The sequence below is a fragment of the Pongo abelii genome, chromosome 7, assembly GCF_028885655.2.
Source record: "Pongo abelii isolate AG06213 chromosome 7, NHGRI_mPonAbe1-v2.0_pri, whole genome shotgun sequence".
Classification (NCBI taxonomy): domain Eukaryota; kingdom Metazoa; phylum Chordata; class Mammalia; order Primates; family Hominidae; genus Pongo; species Pongo abelii.
In genome coordinates, this window is record NC_071992.2 from 120,502,339 (window position 1) to 120,522,397 (window position 20,059).

At 35.6% G+C, this 20,059-nt stretch overlaps 1 protein-coding gene across 4 annotated transcripts in view; it reads right to left on the reverse strand.

Moving 5' to 3' along the window:
* Positions 1-20,059, reverse strand: part of LRP12 (LDL receptor related protein 12) — a 116,717-nt gene that overhangs the window by 21,588 nt on the left and 75,070 nt on the right. For all 4 annotated transcript variants that reach the window (XR_008527657.2, NM_001135407.2, NM_001133134.1 and 1 more), the window contains 3 exon segments: positions 12,048-12,183; positions 2,419-2,621; positions 79-1,183 (listed from right to left, as the gene is read on the reverse strand). Coding sequence is in view for 3 of the 4 variants with exons in the window: in NM_001135407.2 (NP_001128879.1) it covers positions 79-1,183; positions 2,419-2,621; positions 12,048-12,183 (1,444 nt within the window). In the remaining variant the exon portion in view is untranslated.

Consider the following 20,059-nt stretch of genomic DNA (forward strand, 5'->3'; position numbering starts at 1 on the left):
TCAAAGAACGTGTTTCAAACATCTGGGCCTGCTTTTACTGTGGAGAGCATAATCCTATAGTTCTGTCTTGATACTGACCTTCTTTCAAACATTCTCAGCGAATAAAGCTTACAAGTACATCCCAATGCTATGACGAGTAACAGGCCACAGATGAGGCTCCCTATGACGGCAGCAGTGATGACTCTTGTAGGCACGATTACTGGGCAATTTTCTTCATCACTGCCATCACCACAGTCATCTTGAGAATCACACACCCAACTTTCAAACACACAACGATTGTTTTTACAATGGAAATTTCCTGGTTGGCAAAAAAAGCAGTTTTTTTCATCTGAGCCATTTGGGCAATGATTCTGGTAGTTGCAGCGATCAGAACGAGGATAACAGACACCATTTCGGGAACATGGAAATTCTTCCTTCTGGCACATGGTACAATTGATTTCATCCCTTCCATTTGGGCAATGCCAATACCCATCACAACGCTGCTGCTCCGTATAACACCCCCAGTTACCTCCACAGGGTATTTCCCATGGCAAACAGAACCCATCTACTTGGTAAGTAGCATTAAATCCCCTCGCAGCATTCACTTTATCAGCACAAAAATGTACCCTTATTTGTCCAGAAGAAGAAACAACTGTAAGAGGTGCATGAGAATCAAAAGCTGTCAACACACGCAAAAGCTTGTGTGGATTCTCCTCTAATCCATCATATATTTTGACATAATCACCATAACCAGTACCATCAAGTTTAAAGTCAGTGAAGCGTAAAATGACTTTACGGTGATCACCAGTGTCTATTAACCAGGTGCAATTGCTTCCAGGAGGATAAAAGTCTGGATAATTGGGAGAATTAAAAGTACCATAAAAATATTTTAGCCATTGCCCACATGTTGGCACATCACAGTCTATCTCGTCTCCTAGGTCAAGGCAGTCAATGTTCCCATCACATTTTAAAGATTCGGGGAGGCAAGTGTAAACTTTGGTAAAACGGGATAAACACTGGAACTGGTTGTAAGCACAGGGTTGAAAAGCAGCCGCAGTTGGAGGATTAGCTTCTTTGGCACAGATCTCTTCATCGGAACTATCTCCACATTCATCCATGTTATTACATTTCCAGGCTTCTGGTATACACTTTCCATTACCACAACGAAACTGATCACAAGCACAATTTGGTTCCTCAGATTTCCCTGTGAAGATGTGAGTAGAAAGGAGATGGAAAGAGAAGGAGAAAAATTATAATCTTTAAAAGACATAAAACAGCAAGCGATATTTTTATAATAAACGTTCATAAAGCCCAAGTGTTAGAAGTTCTAAAAAACAGGTTGGTTTTTTAATATTTTAAGTTCCAGGGTACATGTGCAGGATGTGTAGGTTTGTTACATGGGTAAACATGTGCCATGGTGGTTTGCTGCACCCATCAACCCATCACCTAGGTATTAAGTCCAGTATGCATTAGGTCTTTTCCCTAATGCTCTCCCTCCCACCCCACCCTCCCTAGAAAGGCCACAGTAAATGTGGGGCCTGTGTCCATGTGTTCTCATTGTTCAGGTCCCACTTATAAGTGAGAACATGCAGTGTTTGGTTTTCTGTTCCTGTGTTATTTTGCTGATGATAATGGCTTCCAGCTTCATCCATCCATCCAGTTTCCAGCAAAGGACATGATCTTGTTCCTTTTTATGGCTGCATAGTATTCCATGGTGTATATGTACCAACATGTTTTTTACCCAGTCTATCATTGATGGGCATTTGGTTTGATTCCATCTCTTTGCTATTGTGAATAGTGCTGCAATCAACATATGTGTGTATGTATCTTTATAAATAGAATGATTTAACAGGTTGTGTTCTAAGGACAAATTAATACTGGCACGCTTACTCAACAATTCAACTTGTTAAATGCTTATTATTATTCCACGAAGATCTTTGCATTTTGATCTAAAAGAGAGGACTAATTCTGAATTATTCACATTTGTATGATCTGGTCATGCTTTTTAGATACAGTTTAAGAAAAGAAAAGATGTCTTTTTTTCTGAGACTATAAACTATGAAGGTGAAATTTGTTAGGTCTTTTTTTGGAGGTATAAAAACAATGACAATTACCACAAAAATACATTCTGAAGTAACTTTCTGGATATGAGTAAGCACTTGAGGGAGAAAAGGCTATTCTTAGAATAAATGTATTTAAGATGTTTAAAAAGAAAATTAACCTTAGTATATGAAGTTAATCATTTTGTTAGAATTACACAAAACACCTTTTCGAGACCCAGCTTTAAGGCATCTGACTTTAGCTTCTAATCCTCAATCTCAGCTGCCTCGAGGGCCTACTCCTAATTAAATGAACATTATTTAGAAGATTAGCTCCGAAGTGACAGAGCAGTTAATACCATAAAATTCAGTTCAATATCTTTCTTATTTAAAAACACACCTGAAAAATATGCCAGTCTGAAACCCTTTCTAGAGATGTTGTCATCCGAATGAAACCTAATCCAGATGTGGTCTTGTGAAGAGATATATGGAGGTGGAATTGTGGAACCACAAGCTCTGTAACTTTCAATATTCTTGTATGTTTCTATTGTCAACCAGTCCAAATTGCACCTTCTGGATCCTTGAATATCAAAATCCTGAAAACTGAAAAAAAAAAAAATCAGAAATGTCTATTAAAAAGTCAATTTTGGAAAAAAAAATCGTATTACAATGTAACTGAGGATATTATTATAAGCCTCCATATACTGACCGATTCTCCTGGGTTTTCCAGGCACACAACCATATCATTAGCAAATAATAATACTAACTCCATGTTCCTCATATTTGTATTTCTTCCCCAGATTGTAGAAAAATACTTCTTCACAAGTAATGCCAGTTTCCAAAATAATGTTAAAAAACAGGTGACAGTTGGCACCTTTTCTTTTTCTTCTCTGTGTGTATGGTTGGGAAAGACCACTTCTAACTCAGAACATCCTAAACTGTTCTGTGTTCCAACCAGAATCACCTCTCCCCAATCTGATAAATTGAAGTAAATAGAGAGAAACTCAGCCTTCTCTTAGATTAATACTTGCTTAATGAAAAGTTTGCAGCTGACATTCTTAGGTGAGTAATTAGCACAAATCTGAGCAAGGTAAAAGACTGAAAAAGGAACACATGAAAAAATGTTTTTGGTGAAAAGTCCCTGAGTTTGGGAATACTTTTTTACATAAATCACTTTATAGCCAAATACTATCTTGTAGTTAATAAAATGTGGGCATAACTATAGGCCAAAAACTTCAAATAAATAAATGCACATAGAAAATTAGTCACTGCTTATGAAAAAAGAGAAACCAAAATACAGTTTTACAATATCTGAACATGCCTCACCAAAAAGTAAAGATCTGACTTTATATTCTTGCCTTTGCCTTAAACTAAGTGATAATAAATTTAATTACCCAAGGATTATTATACCAGAATGTTTCTTCTTCAAAAGTTCTGAATAACTAACAAAAGCTGATAGACAATTTGATTGTTTCCAGGTTTGCACTATTACGAACTATGCTTTAAAAACTCCTGGCCGGGCATGGTGGCTCACGCCTGTAATCCCAGCACTTTGGGATGCTGAGGTGGGCGGATCACGAAGTCAGGAGTTTGAGACCAGCCTGGCCATGGTGAAACCCCGTCTCTACTAAGAATACAAAAATTAGCCGGGCATGATGGTATGTGCCTGTAATCTCAGCTACTCAGGAGGCTGAGGCAGGAGAATCTCTTGAACCTGGGAGACAGAGGTTGCAGTAAGCCGAGACTGTGCCACTGCACTCCAACCTGGGCGACAGAGTGAGACCCTGTCTCAAACAAAACAAAACAAAACAAAACAAAACCAAACCCTTATACATGTACATATCTCTCTTACAAGAACAAGAATTTCTCTAGGACAAACTATTCTAGAACTAGTATTGCTAGGTCAGAAGAATAATTCCTCTTTAAATCTGACAGACACTGGAAAAACATGTTTATACGAATTTACAGTTCTACCAAGTACGTACCAAAGTACTATATACCCCACACGTTTAGCAAAATGACATATTCTATTTTAAAAAATGTTTTGCCAATTAGGTAGACAAAAGAGATTTATCACTTCTATTTAGCATGTCTTTATTTACTGAGATTGAAATGCTTTTCCAATTTATGGGTTATTTCTATTTATTTTACTCCAAATTGTCCTGTTTTCCAAATTGCCTCCTTTATTCATTAATATTTCTTAAGAACTCTACATATTATAAACATGAGCTTATTCGGGGGCATGTATGTTACGTAAGACATGTCATATCTACCTACATCCACATTCTTTCTCTCCAATAGTCAGTGTGGTCAGTCTTTTTCATTTTAGTCACTGATGGGTGGCATCTCTTATTATAGTTTTATGTACACTTCCCTGAAGACAAATTTGCTGAACGTCTTTTCATGTGATTGTTGGCCATTTTTATATCTTCTGTGAAGTATCTGTTCATGTCTTTTGCCCATTAAAAAAAAAAGTTATAAAAATCCCTTTTATATTCTTGGCTGGGCATGGTGGCTCACGCCTGTAATCCTAGAACTTTGGGAGGCTGAGGTGGGCAGATCACTTGAGGTCAGGAGTTCGAGACAAGCCTGGCCAACCAAAATGGTGAAACCCTGTCTCTACTGAAAATACAAAAATTAGCTGGGTGTGGTGGCGCATGCTTGTGATCCCAGCTACTCGGGAGGCTGAGGCAGGAGAATTGCTTGAACCCGGGAGGCAGAGGTTGTAGTGAGCTAAGATCGCACCACTGCCCCCTGGCCTGGGTGACAGAGCAAGACCCTACCTCAAAAAAAAAAAAAAAAAGAAGGATTCAAGTCCTTTGTTAGATATGTGTATTGCTAATATTTTCTTCCAGTCTATCGTTTGTCTTTTCATCTTCTTAATGGAACCTTTTAATAAGCAGAAGTTTTAAGTTTTAGTTTTGATGAAGTCTAATTTATTATTTTTGCTTTGTGTTTAGTGCATTTAGTGTCCTAAGATATCTTGGTGTTTCCACACATCTCAATGATGTTCAACTACTTTTTAAGTATTTCAGAGTTTTAGTTTTTACATTTATAGCTGAGATTTATACAAATTTCTGTGTTTTCAAGTAGAAAATGAGATTTTTTTCTTTTTTTTCTTACATTTATCTAGAACATAGAAGATACTAATTTTTGTTCTATCACACAGTTAAATTAGTCTGATGACCACGAACTTGAGGAGGTTTGGTTTTACACTTTGTTTAAAGTGAGCTTGTTTCTGCTTTGCCCTTAGTCTTAGGGGGAATTCTTAGTTTAAGGACACTGTCTTTACTTGTAAAGTATGACACACAGAGTTTCATTAAAAATCTCAAGGCATTTATTTATGAAGCCCTATACTTGGTCTCCCCTGTGATGGACAGGATTCAAACTCCACGTGCTGCCTCTGCTGTGGGGTGCAGCAGCTGAAATCACTGTATAGTCTTTTCAGCCTTCTCACTGTTACTTTCCAGCAGGTTCCTTGGAGTCTTCTTTAAGCACACACAGTTCATGGGTCAGCTAAGGATTCGAGAATAATTTAAATGCAGTTACTTTCCAGTTTGTGGTTCTCTCCTTTCCAGGAGTTACCTTATTAATTAATTTCCAGTTACTGTCCCAGCCTCAACTGCATCCTGACACCTCAAGCTGACAAGACCATGGTGATCTGCTTGAGTTCCAGTCACTCCACGTTGCACAGACTAGCAAGAATCTTCAGAGAACTGGTAGGAAACAAGCCTATCTCACGAAGTGTGGTTCCTTCTTTCAGGGGTGGAATACTCTCCAGTTTTTGCCAGTTTCTTATTACTCTCCAGAGCCTTCAAGTATCTTATCCAAACTTAACAGCTCTTGTTTATGGGAGGTCTAGTCCCATTCAAACTAGGGAATCTCTAGTTTGGTTTTAAAATATCTTATCCAAACTTAATAGCTCTTGTTTATGGGAGGTCTAGTCCCATTCAAACTAGGGAATCCCTTAATAAACTTTTAGTCCACTAAACATTTAAGATTCATGAAGGCAAAGGCTGGGAGAGGTGGCTCACGCCGTAATCCCAGAACTTTGGGAGGCCGAGGTGGGTGGATCACCTGAGGTCAGAAGCTTGAGACCAACCTGGCCAACAAGGTGAAACCCTATCTCTACTAAAAATACAAAAATTAGTTGGGCGTGGTTTTTAATTTTAGTCTTGATGAAGTCTTATTTTTTATTTTTGCTTTATGTTTAGTGCATTTAGTGTCCTCTCTAAGATATCTTGGTGTTTCCAAAGATCCCAAAGATGTTGAACTATTTTTTAAGTATTTCAGAGTTTTAGTTTTTACACACCTGTAATCCCAGCTACTTGGGAGGCTGAGGCAGGAGAACTGCTTGAACCCGGAGGCAGAGGTTGCAGTGAGCCGAGATGGCGCCACTGCACTCCAGCCTGGGTGACAAAGCGAGACTCTGTCTCTCAAAAAAAAAAAAAAAAAAATTCATGAAGGCAGAAACCTTGTTTAGAATAAGAAACAATAAATATCTGTTCATGTATACCCTATTTTAGTTTGCTAATTCACTTAAGATTTTTAAATGAGTAAGTAAAATTACTTTTTGGTTTTTTAAATGCTTCATAGTAATTTTTGCATAAAAGCACTGTTGACGTATTTGTGCTCTGTGCCTATTTAGAATATATTGAGTCAGGGAGAGAGTTTCAATTTCTTGAGGTTTTTGGTTTAATCAGTGTTTCTTAAACTTTTGATCATTTAAATTTTCTTAGAAATTGATTTTATGTTGATAGTAAAATTTATTACTACAAAGCTCTGTACACAGTACTTTCATACAATTTAAAGACATTTTTCCTATCTGTGATCTTTAAGTTTGCTTTAAACTGCTTAAAACAAACATATAATTAGCAAATAAAAATTTTCTCTTCCTTCCTATTTTATCACTGATTTCTATCTGTTGCACTGTTGCATTGACTAAGAATTCTACTATAACCAGTAAAAGCACACATTTTCGTCTTGGTCCTTGGTGGTAAAATTAACTTTGACATTAAATTTGCTTTTAAAAATTTTTAGAGACACCCTTTACCAGGTTAAGGAAATTCCTTTTCTATTCATTTAGTAAAACTTGCCTATAAAACTAGTTCTAGAGTCTTAATTTGAATGCTGATTCAATTTCTTCAATGGCTACTGATTTCATCAGTTTTCTAATTCTTCTTGAATCAATTTTAGTAATATAAATTTTCTAAAAAATAATCCAATTCATCTACTTGTATAAAAAGTATTAACATAAAACTGCTTATAATATTCTCTTATGACATTAAAAATTTTATGTTTATAATTATAGACACTTTCGCTCTTTTTATCTTCCCTTTTTCTTCAGTTTTGCTTTGAGTTTTATCTATTTTCCTGAGTTTTTCAGAAAGTCAGCTTTTTGTTTTATTGAATTTTATTGCTTATTTTCCTGGTCTTTACTTCTACTTTAAAATTTACCCTATAATTCTTTTCCTTAACTCTTGAGTTAAATGCTGAGCTTATTTATTTTCTAATTTTTAAATCAATGCATTAAAGTTGTAAACTTTTCTAAGTACTCTTTCAATGTATTCTAACAGTTTTAATATGTATTACTTTCACTATGGTTATTTAAAAAATATTTGGTCCCATTGTGATCTCCTCTTTAATTCAGGAGTTATTTAGGAATATATTTCTAAACATACAGGTTTATTTTTTTTCCTTTATTTTAATTGCATTGTGGTAAGAAAACACAATCTGAATGATGTACAGTCTTTGAAATGTATTATGAGTTCCTTTGTGATCTGAAACATAATCAGTTTTTATAAATGTTCCACGTTTTTGAAAAGAATGTGTATTCTTTGTTGAAATAAGTATTAAAGGTGTGTTAAAAATCTCCCACTGCAATTGTGGATTGGTCAAATTTGCTGGGCAATTCTCCACATTTTGCTTTGCATGTATTTTAAGCCATGTAATTAAGTACATGAAATTTACTGCTGTTTTATTTTCCTGGTAGAATACTCCAATTGTTACTAGTATTTTGTGCCTTAAGCTCAATTACAATGGATGTTAATCTTCCTACACTAGCTTTAGCTTGATGAGTAGCTCCAAAACTAACCTTTTCTATCTCCTTGTTTTGTTTTTGTTTATTTTTGAGACAAGGTCTCATTCTTCCACCCAGGCTGGAGTGCAGTGGTGCATTCATGGCTCACTGCAGCCTCAACCTCCTGGGCTCAGGTGATCCTCCCACCTCAGCCTCCTGAGTAGCTGGGACCATAGGCAACGTGCCATCACGCCCAGCTAGTTTTTTGTATTTTTTGTAGAGACAGGGTTTCACTACGTTGCCCAGGCCGGTCTCGAATTCCTGAGCCTACCTTGGCCTTCCAAAATGCTAGGATTACAGGCACAAGCCACAGCGTCTGGCCCATCTCCTTGTTGTTAGACATTATTTATTAGTTTTGTTTTAGATGTGTTACATCCTTTCTACTTGGGAGAGAGTTCTCATTTTCCTCCTTTCCTTTTTTTTTTTTTTTGTTTTTTTGAGACAGGGTTTCACTCTGTTGCCTAGGCTAGAGCACAGTGGCACGATCTCGGCTCTGTAACCTCCACCTCCAGGGTTCAAGCAATTCTCATGCCTCAGCCTCCTGAGTAGCTAGGATTATAGGCGTGTGCTACCATGCCCAGCTAATTTTTGTATTTTTAGTAGAGACGAGGTTTCGCTATGTTGGCCAGGCTGGTCTCAAACTCCTGACCTCAAGTGATCTGCCCGCCTCGGCCTCCCAAAGTGCTGGGATTACAGGCGTGAGCCACCACATCTAGCCTCCTGTCTTTTTTTGAATATATGTTTAAAGTTCCTTTTCCTCTGTTAACTGCTCAATATTACTTCTATTTTTAATCAGTGGCTACCTTTTGATATTTTAATTGAAATGCTGAAACACACTTTTTTTCTAACAAAGTCCAAGTAAGAGTATTCGGTGTTTCTCCTGTCCCCTCAAAAATCACAAATAGGGTAGAAACAATTTACTGCTTTATTTTCACAATCTTTTACTAAAATTTAGCATTTCCTACACTTATAAACAACAAACCATGACAGTATTTATAGCACTGGCCACTCCACAACTATTCAAAATTAGAGAGATTTTTATGTTACATTTCAGTTTTTACAGATATCTAAAAATACTATTTACACTTAAAATTTTTTCTTCGAAATTAACCACTTGATTTTGCTAATGTGTTAATAAATAAGCATATATTACATTACAAATATTAAAAAATATCTGATAGCTGTACTTTAAACATAATTGGTTCCCTTTGTAATGCTATGTATTTTTTTAAATGAATTTAAACACATTATTCTGGGAAAGAATACATAGGTTTTACCAGAATACTAGGTGTCCGTGGCATAAAGAAAGTTAAGAAATAATCCCTGACAGAATACATCTTAAAATGCCTGGAGTAAATTTGAGTTCCAACTTAATTTTGTTTGGCTGTTTTTCTCAGCATTCAATTTTTTCACACATTCTGGAATTCTGGTTTACAGGTTTATTTTATGGAAGTTTTTTGGTTTTCTCTTTTTTTTTAACCCTCTCTTCTTCTATGTTCCCCTACTTGGGTCTACATTCCAGAACAAGTCTTAAATGATGGTTCAGAGTATTAAAGATCCTGTCATGGGGTCAGCAGGTGACATAGTTATTCATGTTTGTTAGGTTATGCCCTCTCAGCTCTCTAAGCTCTCAGCCCCATATAAATTCAGGCTGTGGTTGGTGGAAGATTTTTCAGCCTCCTGTCTGGAGCAAAATTGCCTGTCCCTAGTCCTTGGCTTCAAGCAGGGTGCTGGTATTCAATCCTCTCTTCTCCATGGATAAGGTGGCCTTTGTTGATTATAGTGGGTTCCAAGGGAGAGGAATGAAGTAAAAATGCCTTTATTTCACCATCTTAAGCAAGTTTTATACAGATAGCTCTCAGTATTGTTTGTTTTTACTCCATAACTTTAGTTTCCCTCTTCTATCCAGATCTAAAAAAATCATGTTTCTAATTCCATTTTACTAAGAATTTAAAATTTTTATTTTAAATTCAGGAATGAATGCTGATTTTCTTTTTTACCAAGATGCTTTAATGCATCTATGTACACTAGATAATCATATACTTTTTCTTTTGACTTGTTAACATGGTAAGTTAATTTAATATTTCCTAATACTGATTTGTATGTCTAAAAAAGCTACATTTAATTATGCATATGATTCTTTTGAATCATTTAAGATTATGCAATGATAATCATATGTAAAACGTGTCTTTGTGTATATGCATGTGTGTTATCTTTTTAAAGTTATGGTATTACCATGATAATGACTTCAGTAAAGAATCTGAACAATTACTAAAATCACCTTCTGATCTGTATATATCGAAATTCATTGCTCCCTTCTAGAATTCAGGAAATTTTCCTTTAGCTGTAGGGCTCACTTCAATTTTATTCTGCATTTCAGTATTGTGCTTGGTTTTCAGTGTATCTTACTTCATGAAATCTCAAGGATGCAATACATTATCAAAACCAGATGGCAGTATTTCATGTAATCTCTTCTGTGCTGGTAAGATTTTCAAGTTTTACAAAACTGAGCTATAAGCTGTAAGTTTAATTTTTAGGTTAAAAGGTGAAGGTCTCTATAAATTCTAGTTTTATGCTAAAAAACTCCCAATATGTGGTAAAAATGTTATTTTGTAAACATACTTAGTCGTACTACAAGTAACAGAAAATAGGTATATTATTTACATTTAAACACTGACACTGTTACAGAAAGATAACCTTAATGGTGCATTCTACCACTCAATCAGGCAAGAGAAAAACACTGCATGGAGGAGGAGAACAACAGCTTTTGTATGTGCCAAGCTCCGGGGTTCCAGAAGAGGTAATGTAGGGTAGAGGAAAATAAAAGGAAAACAAACTATGGCCCTTGTTTGTGGTTTCCACCAAAAAAAGGAGATAGATGACAGTTATGCTTCTCAAGAGAGATTGGTTTCCTCACTAGTTAATAAATACAAAAAAGGAAGATGAAAAAAGATGGGAAAGTAAGCTAAATGTATAGGTCTTATTTTAAAAACATAAAATGAAGAAATTTGAGTTTATGATCTCCAAAGTCTCCTCTAAATCTAAAATTCTATGCCTCCTACCCATACAATGTTACACATGAAAACATGTTGAAGGTGCCTTTGTGCTACACTGTCTCTGTGATGGAAATGACATTCTTATTTGTGTTTTGTTCCAACTGCAGTTCTTCATTCAGGCACACTATTTTTTTTTCCCCTGTAGGTAAATATTTTTTTCCTAATGGCCTTGATAGAATTTTCCTAAGCAAGCAATATCTAGTTCTACTAAATATATTCTTTACAATCTTATTCCTGTACTGTTTTTCTCTGCAAGTAATTTGCTAAATGTTTTAAAATTTAATCTTAACCTTCCTTATTTATATGTCACATTCATTCTTAGAATCTTAAACTTACAGCTATTTCCCCTAGGAATGCCTTTCATTTGTATTCTTAACAAATGTTCTTTTGTTTCGAAGTTATAAAAAGAGATTTTTCTAGATATAGTATTTCTCCATTATCAGTTTGTTTCAAGTTTTATACATACATACACATATACAGACATGCATGACAAATCGTGTTTTAACTCATTTAGGTAGAAGGCTCTACTAATGAGACAAAGGTTAAGAGCTAGATATCCAAGTGAATTAATGAGTTTTGTTTATTTGTTTGTTCCACTGCCAAAGGTTAGTCTTGACCCTAATAGGCTATTTTGCAAATGTCTATCTTTTGTTAAAAAGTAGCTTAGAATAATATAGATGATTCAATGCAAATACATTACCACCCTTAGAAAATACTCAAAACACATACCAGATGGGCTGTTATTCTTACTCTTAAGATGACACCAATAGCTGTTCTTTATTACATCTCCTGAAAAGCCTTCTTTTTATATTACTGCATGTTAAGTAATAATAAATGAAAAATGGAATTTATGTTTTGTAATAAATTATATAGTAATACAGAAAGGTAGATTACCTTATAGTAATGATTTCGCCTGGGTTTGCCCTTATGAACCAGCTACAGTTGATTTTTGCAGGATATTCAGAAGGCCAGCCTGGGCTTGTGATTATGCCACTTGGTGCTCGAATTTGCTCTGGAGTCTCTCCACAAGCTGGAAGATAGCCAAAGCAATCTTTGCTTATTATTATACATTTAAATGGTATTAGGTAAATCAGTGTTTATTTTTTAAAAACCAAAAAACTTTACACATCAAATAATATCCAATAAGATATGGTAGTATCAACTTTAAAAAGCTATTATTCTAATGAGATATTTCAATTTTCTCCCTTTTAGATAAAGTCTCTTATTCCAATTAAATACAGTAGCCCCACTTATCGGACATTTTGCTTTTCATTGTTCAGTTACTTGGAGCCAACAGTGGTCTGAAAATATTAAAGGGAAAATTCTAGAAATAAACAATTCTTAAGTTTTAAATTGTGTGCCGTTCTGAGTAGTGATGACATCTCTTGCTTTGCTGCTCTGTCCCTCCCGGGACATGAATCTTCCCTTTGTCCAGTGTATCCACGCTGTGTATGTTACCCACCCATTAGTTACTTAGTAGCCATCTCACTTATCAGATCAACTGTCACAGTATTGAAGTGCTTGTGTTCAAGTCACCCTTATTTTGCCATTATGAATGGCCTCAGAGCACAAAAGCAGTGATGCTGGTAATTCGGATATGTCAAAGAGAAGCTGTAAAGTGCTTCCATTAAGTGAAAAGGTGAACGTTCTCAACAATAGAAAAAAAAATCGTATGCTGAGGTGTCTGAGCTCTAAGGTAAGAATGAATCTTATATCCATGAAATTATGAAGAAGGAAAAAGAAATTCGTGCTAGTTTTTCTGTGATACCTCAAACTGCAAAAGTTAATGGCCGCAGTACCTAAGTGCTTAGTTAAGATGGAAAAGGCATTAAATTGGACAGCAATCAGGTTTAGTACTCTGCAGTTTCAGGCATTCACTGGGGGTCTTGAAGGCATCCCTCATAGATAAGGAGGGACTACTGTACATGTTTTGGGCAGGCAAGGAAATTTCAAACTGGATCACTGAATAAGAGTTCAAGATTACTGGCTTTGGCCATGGAGACTGATCTATCCATCCACCCATCTTTTTTCAAAACTTATCTTTCAAGTTTATTTTCTTCATCATAAACTACCTTTCCAATATTTGCTTACCTACTTTGTTTAGATCCTTAGGAGCATAATGCTGCTTTTAGGGTACTCTAAATAAGCCTAACAGTAAGATGCTGGATTGTAATTTTTGTTAAGAAGTTAGTGGATGATTGAATAAAGATAGTAAAACACTCAAAATTACTGCAAAGCAGTTCTTCAATTTATTCCATTAATACTTCCAAGCTATTTATTACAGGGTTATGAATGATTCCTACATTATTTAAAAGTAAAATCTTGAAATAGTGCTTAAAATATCACCATGTGATTAGATATCTGCATATCACAGAGGAAAATCTTCATGCATATAGAATAAATTAAAACTAATACCAACACTTTCCTGGATTATTCTTGCATCATCTGGAACTCTCGTTGCAATATAGTTAACATTATCCAGAATTCAGTTGATAATGTGACAATTTATTCTCTCTTAATTAAATACGTGATGTTTAAGCCTTTAGTAGAATTTAAAATCCTAGAACCTCTTATTTAATACAATTTCAACAAATTAGATTACTTGATTTTAAAGTAACAGCAGATTAGAAGCAGAAAATTAGAAGTGGGGAGAGTAGCTGCCAGGGGTACATAAACAGTTATCAGAAGTGACGAGTAAATTTTCAGAAGAACAAACACTACATACTAAACTCAAAAACCATGAGCTCATAATTTATATATTGCCTGTCTCTCAAAAGGTAAGACTGTTGTATTATATCATAATAAATTAATATTCATACTGATCTAAGAGTTGTTGAGTGAATAGTGAATCAGTATAGGCAAAATGACTGGTATAAAACACGGCCTGCACTCCCATGCTTTTTAAGTTCTGCTGTAGTTTAAAAATCAGGTAACCCAAGAGATGGCCAAATACCACTACTACAATTGTAATTTGGAAAAATGACTTTTTTTTTTTTTTTTGAGATAGAGTCTCACTCTGTCTCCAGGGTGGATGGAGTACAGTGGTGCAATCTCGGCTCACTACAACCTCTGCCTCCCAGGTTCAAGCAATTCTCCTGCCTCAGCCTCCCAAGTAAGTGGGACTACAGGTGCACGCCACCACACCCAGCTAATTTTTGTATTTTTAGTAGAGAAGGGGTTTCACCAGGTTGGCCAGGATGGTCTCGATCTCTTGACCTTGTGATGTTACCGCCTCAGACTCCCGAAGTGCTGGGATTACAGGCATGAGCCACCGTGCCCAGCATTTTTTTTTTTTTAAGAGATGAGATCTCACTATGTTGCCCAGGCTGGAGTGAAGTGGCTATTCACAGGCACTAGCATAGAACACTACAGCCTTGAATTCTTGGGCTCAGGTGATCCTCTTGCCTCAGCTTCCTGAGTAGCTGGGACTACAAAGAGCATGCTACCATGCATGGCAACTTTTTTTTTTTTTTTTTTTTTTTTCCCGTAACAGGGGTTATACTCTGTTCAATTTAGGTTAAGAATGCTAATAAGTATACTATGTAATTTAAAGAATTTTATCCATAATGATCAAAATAAAACAAGCTATATTACTTAGTCAATCCTTATTTCTATAAAATAACCTACTCCCTGAAGAAAACATGCAATCAGAGCTTTAAAAGTATATTCTACTGCAGAAAAAAAAAGTTCATATCTAAAAATGTGTCTGCCCTGGAATTAGGGTGCACTGCCAAAGGGCATCTGTTTTGAATCGCTTTCAGAACAGATTCATGGCATACAGCACATAGATATATCAAGGGCTTAGCATTCATCTCATTGCCAAGGCACAGTCAAAGCTTCTCTCTTTTTTTCTTTTTTTTGCTGCTGTTTCATTAGTAAATCTCCAAAGTTTTAATTTTAATAAATGATGTTTTAGAAAATGACTAAATGTATCCAAATGTAATTCTTTAAGAGTTTATTAATAATAAACTGCCAGTTTGCTTCCACTTTACTCTGAGTTATCATTACAATAATTTAATAAAAAGATAGCTAAGTTATTTGTAAGAACTTCTTTTTCTCCTGGCCAACATGGTGAAACCCAGTCTCTACTAAAAGTACAGAAATTAGCTGGGTGTGGTGGCATGCACCTGTAGTCCCAGTTACTCAGGAGGCTGAGGCAGGAGAATCGCTTGAACCTGAGAGGCGGAGGCTGCAGTAAGCTGAGATCGTGCCACTGCACTCCAGCCTGGTGACAGAGCGAGACTTTTCATTATCTCCTAACACAGCATTCTGGAGTCGTAGTAAGCTAAAGGAAATCTTAAGTTCATGAAAATATAAGCAAACATATAAATAAACAGCCAAAAACAATCATCGCCCTTTCCCCAGAATATGGAAAATTGTTCATTTTTATTAAAAGATCCACCTACATTAAAGAGAATAATACAATTTTGAGTTAAATTACATTTAACTCAATTATAATGCTGTACTACCATGTAAGTACTCAACTATTTATTAAATGGTCTAACAGCAGTGACATACAGCCCAAAACAAGGTGGGATTAATCTAGGACAAAGAACATTCCTAACCTTTGACTAAATCGATAGACTAATTATAGGGAAAAACTAGAAAGAATTTTATTAGGTTTTGTTTTAGGAAAAAAATTTCAAGTACATGAGAAACCCATAGGTGGTGCTCTTATACCAATAACTGAAGATTCTAGTATGTTACTCAAAAATACATTTTGTGAATATTTTATTTTCATGCAACGGCCCAGGGATAAGACATACCACCCATAAATAAGAATGGCTATTATACGATTCAATATTTATATTTCTAATTCAATATGTACTTTCATAACATTATTTTAAAATATTAATGATTCTTCCTAATAAAAACAAAACCATAGTATCCTAAAGTTTCTTCCTGAATTGGTTATAAATATATATATTGATTTAGTTATGCACATTTCCAACATGACTGAATTTGGAATTTGGCTCCAGATCTAGCCAGTGGCTTTTTTTCAACCTATTTCTGCACATACAACACACTGAGTATGTAGACAAATATGCTGTAGCACAGCCATAATGTATTCCTTTCTATATCTAAGAAGGAATACATTTCAAAAGCCAAAAGAAACCATTAAAGCAATTTTTAACTCCCTTTTGGGTTAAGAGTTTGCCTATGTATACTGGCAGATTTGGAATCAGAAGACCTAGATGCTGTCTGTTCTACCTGCCACTTACTGGCTTTACACAATATAAACTACTAAATTTTGGGGGGTGCTATTAATAATTTCCTCATGTGTCGAAATAAGGAGTTGCTATTTGATTACCTCTAAGGTCTATTTCAGCCCTCAATCATGCACCTCTTCCCACTATATTTCTGATAGCTCATTGGGATACATTGATAAATTTTTCATTTTCTTCCTTTGCATTTTCTCTCTGATCCACTGAAATAGACATTCGATTCTGACCTTATCTCCACAGAAACCATGCTAGCAGGCAAAGGCCATAAGTGACCTCACCGCTAAATCCAATGGACACTCATTCCCAACGTACTTGATCTTTCTGGAGCACTTGACACTGACTACCCAGACTTGGAACTGCACTACCCAGACTTTGTGGACATCACCTCCTCTGATTCTCCTTCTAACTCTATTATGTGTTAATTTTCTAGCACTAGATCCTCTGTCCTTGGCCAGCCAGCCAGCCAGTCCTTGATACTGGTTTCATGGTTAATTCCAAAGCCCTCTGCTCTTCTCACTCTCAATGGAAGATTTCGTCCACTTTTACAATTTCAACTACGGTCATGAGTTTAAAATTTTTAACCCAGAGGCTTTGCATAGTCAAATGCCCACTGGACATTCTAACCTCAAATTCAACATGATCAGACCTGTGTGTTTCCCAAATCCGTCTTCAGAATATCCTATATTCTGAATCTACGTCGTCTCAGGCAGCATTTGGTTGATGGAATAGGTACTTAAGTAAAAAGAAATTGAAGAACACTACAGGCGTTTTCAAGAATTTTCAAGGACAGGAAATAAGTTAGGCCTCACAGAGATTAAAACTGGAAATTTCAGTTAGAAATTGAGCCTGCTTTCACCACTTCTTAGGGAACCATGGCCTGTTATCTCTTACACATCTGCCCCAACCTTCCAAAGGACCTCCTCTGGGTCTTCCATTTTTTTATTATTTCAGTGCTTTATAAATGGCTTCCCAGTCCCAACTTATCATTAATACTTCAGCTCCAGTACCTTCTATAACCTGTAATTTCATTTTTCCTAGTTTATTATATTTATATTACTGTTACTCATTTTACATTATAGATTTGAGGTGGCTTATTATAATATTGATAAAATAGATAAAACTTAAGTCTCGGGCCAAGCGTGGTGACTCACGCATGTAATCTCAGCACTTTGGGAGGCCGAGGCGGGTGGATAATGAGATCAGGAGTTCAAGACCAGCCTGGCCAATATGGTGAAACCCCGTCTCTACTTAAAAAAAAAAAAAAAAAATTAGCCAGGCGTGGTGGTGCACACCTGTAGTCCCAGCTACTCAGGAGGCTGAGGCAGGAGAATCGCTTGAACCCGGGAGGCGGAGGTTGCGGTGAGCTGAGATCGTGCCACTGACTCCAGCCTGGGCAACAGAGCGCGACTTTGTCTCAAAAAAAAAACGACAGAAAAAACAAACAAAAAAAAACCCAAAAAAACTAAGTCTCAATTTCCTCACTTGTAAATGGGGATTAAAATACTAGTACACAGGGTGTTCCAAGGATTACATACAATTATTTTGGTAAAAGACATAGCACACTGCTTGCATTACAGTAAACTGTCAGTAAACAATATTACATGATATGCCAAATCAGACTGGTTGGTAGTAATGCCTGGAATGCTGTATTGAGATGGCTACTGAGGCTGTGTTCAGGCTAAGTAAGAAAGAGGACAGTGACTGAAAGAGGATGTGTGACTGTTTACTTAGTAAGTGCTGGGCACCATTATGCACTCAAAAGAATGAGAAATTATGTCATGATTAACTGGTTACCTGACACAGATAAAAGCCATGGGAAGGATAGGATTGGGACACATACTCACAAAACTTTACTTTAGGAAATAAATCTTTGTTTGAAATCAAAATCTTTACATGGTTTGAACTTCATCTTTCTACCTTTTGACTATCCTCCCAGTTTAAAATACATCAAACTTGACCTTCTTTTGCTTACATTCATTCTATTCATACCTTTTCTATTGCTTAAACATAGTTATTTCAGCTATGGTCTGGCTAATTCTTCCTTAAGAATTAGTTTATATGTAATTGGCAAATAAATAAATCTTGTCAGTACAATGCAAAATTGTGTAAGATCTTATTCCCAGCATGCTAATGATTTGAAATAAACAGAGGTAGAAGTTTTCAGAGTTTAAGAAAAAATATGAAAACCCTATAGAAGCTGCCTTTCTTTATTGCAAAATGTGGTTACTTTTTTTGGCTAAAATAACTGCTTGGTTTTTGTCTCTATTAAGCTATCTTGGGAAGCTGCAAAATGCAGATGGAAATGTGAAGACATCACACCACTATGAAAACAAAACAACTTAATTGATGAGGGATATCCCTGAAGTGTATTTTTAGTTTTGATTAAATTGGTCTCCATTAAAAGCAAATACCTTTAAGTGGGGGAGCATGAACCTATGCATATATGGCTGCAGAATATAGACTGATTCTAATTGTAAATGTCCACAGGTATTTGACTGTGCTAGTATTTGGATTGATATTTTATTTGCTAGGGTTATACTTCAAAGGTATGTAGTTGTAAGTGATCTATGCCAACACTTTTCTCAGAAGCCTTGTTAGTCTTTGTTCATTTTGCTTCCTTAATACATCTCTTAATTACTTGCATCAATGTTTTAAATTTACTATTTTTATTTTTTTATAAAGATGGGGTCTCCCTATGTTGCCCAGGCTGGTCTTGAACTCTTGAGCTCAAATAATCCACTCTCCTTGGCCTCGCAGAGTACTGGGATTACGGGTGTGTGCCACCAAGCCCTGCCAGTATCAACTTTTTGTTCTACAAAAATCATCTAATTTACGTTGGTCAGTTATCTTTAGATATAAACAAATATTCAAGTACATCTCTACTTTTTATAAATTTTCTATAACCCAGAAATAGAAATCCCCAAATCAAAGAGGTTCAAAATGTTTATTCAAAAGATAGCAACTTTCAAACGTGGATAGCATCTTCTTAGTAGGAACCTACAGGCTATCTGACTAGCCCCCACAAAAGCCTATTTAATTTACAGTTGAAGTAGCGTATAGGACATCTGAAACGAAAAAAAAAAAAAGACAATGACATTATTATAATGCTAATGGTTAAGCTATATGAAAAGATTAACTGAATACATATTTTTAAAATTTATCATGTATGTTGTCAATTAAGAAAGGGAGAATTAACTGCAGAATGAATAGGTAGAGATTCTCTGATGGAGTTCTTAAGATTTTGGTATTAGTTTTCTCGTTTAAAATATAAAGATCTCACTGTATAGTTTAGAAAACAGGGCAAAGTTAACTGATGAAACACTGAAGACTTCTTCATGTTTATACTTATACTATTTTAATAATCCTACAGAAAAGCACAGGACTATGGTTTTAAAACTAGATTAATGCACCATACTTATTATCTTTAAATCAATTATTTAAAAAATTGGCAGTGCTCAAACAGCCTCTATTAAGAAGACACATGAAAGAGGGAGGATCACTTCAAAATAATGTCAAGCTGTCTTACAATTTGAGATTTCATAGTTTCAAAACACCTAAAAAATTACAGAAAAAATACATAAGATATTTACAATTAGAGCTGAACTACTGTCAAAGAAAAAGTATAATTTCCTGCTCCACAGATGAAGAACTGGGTTTTTTAAAACTGACAAGAGTTGATAC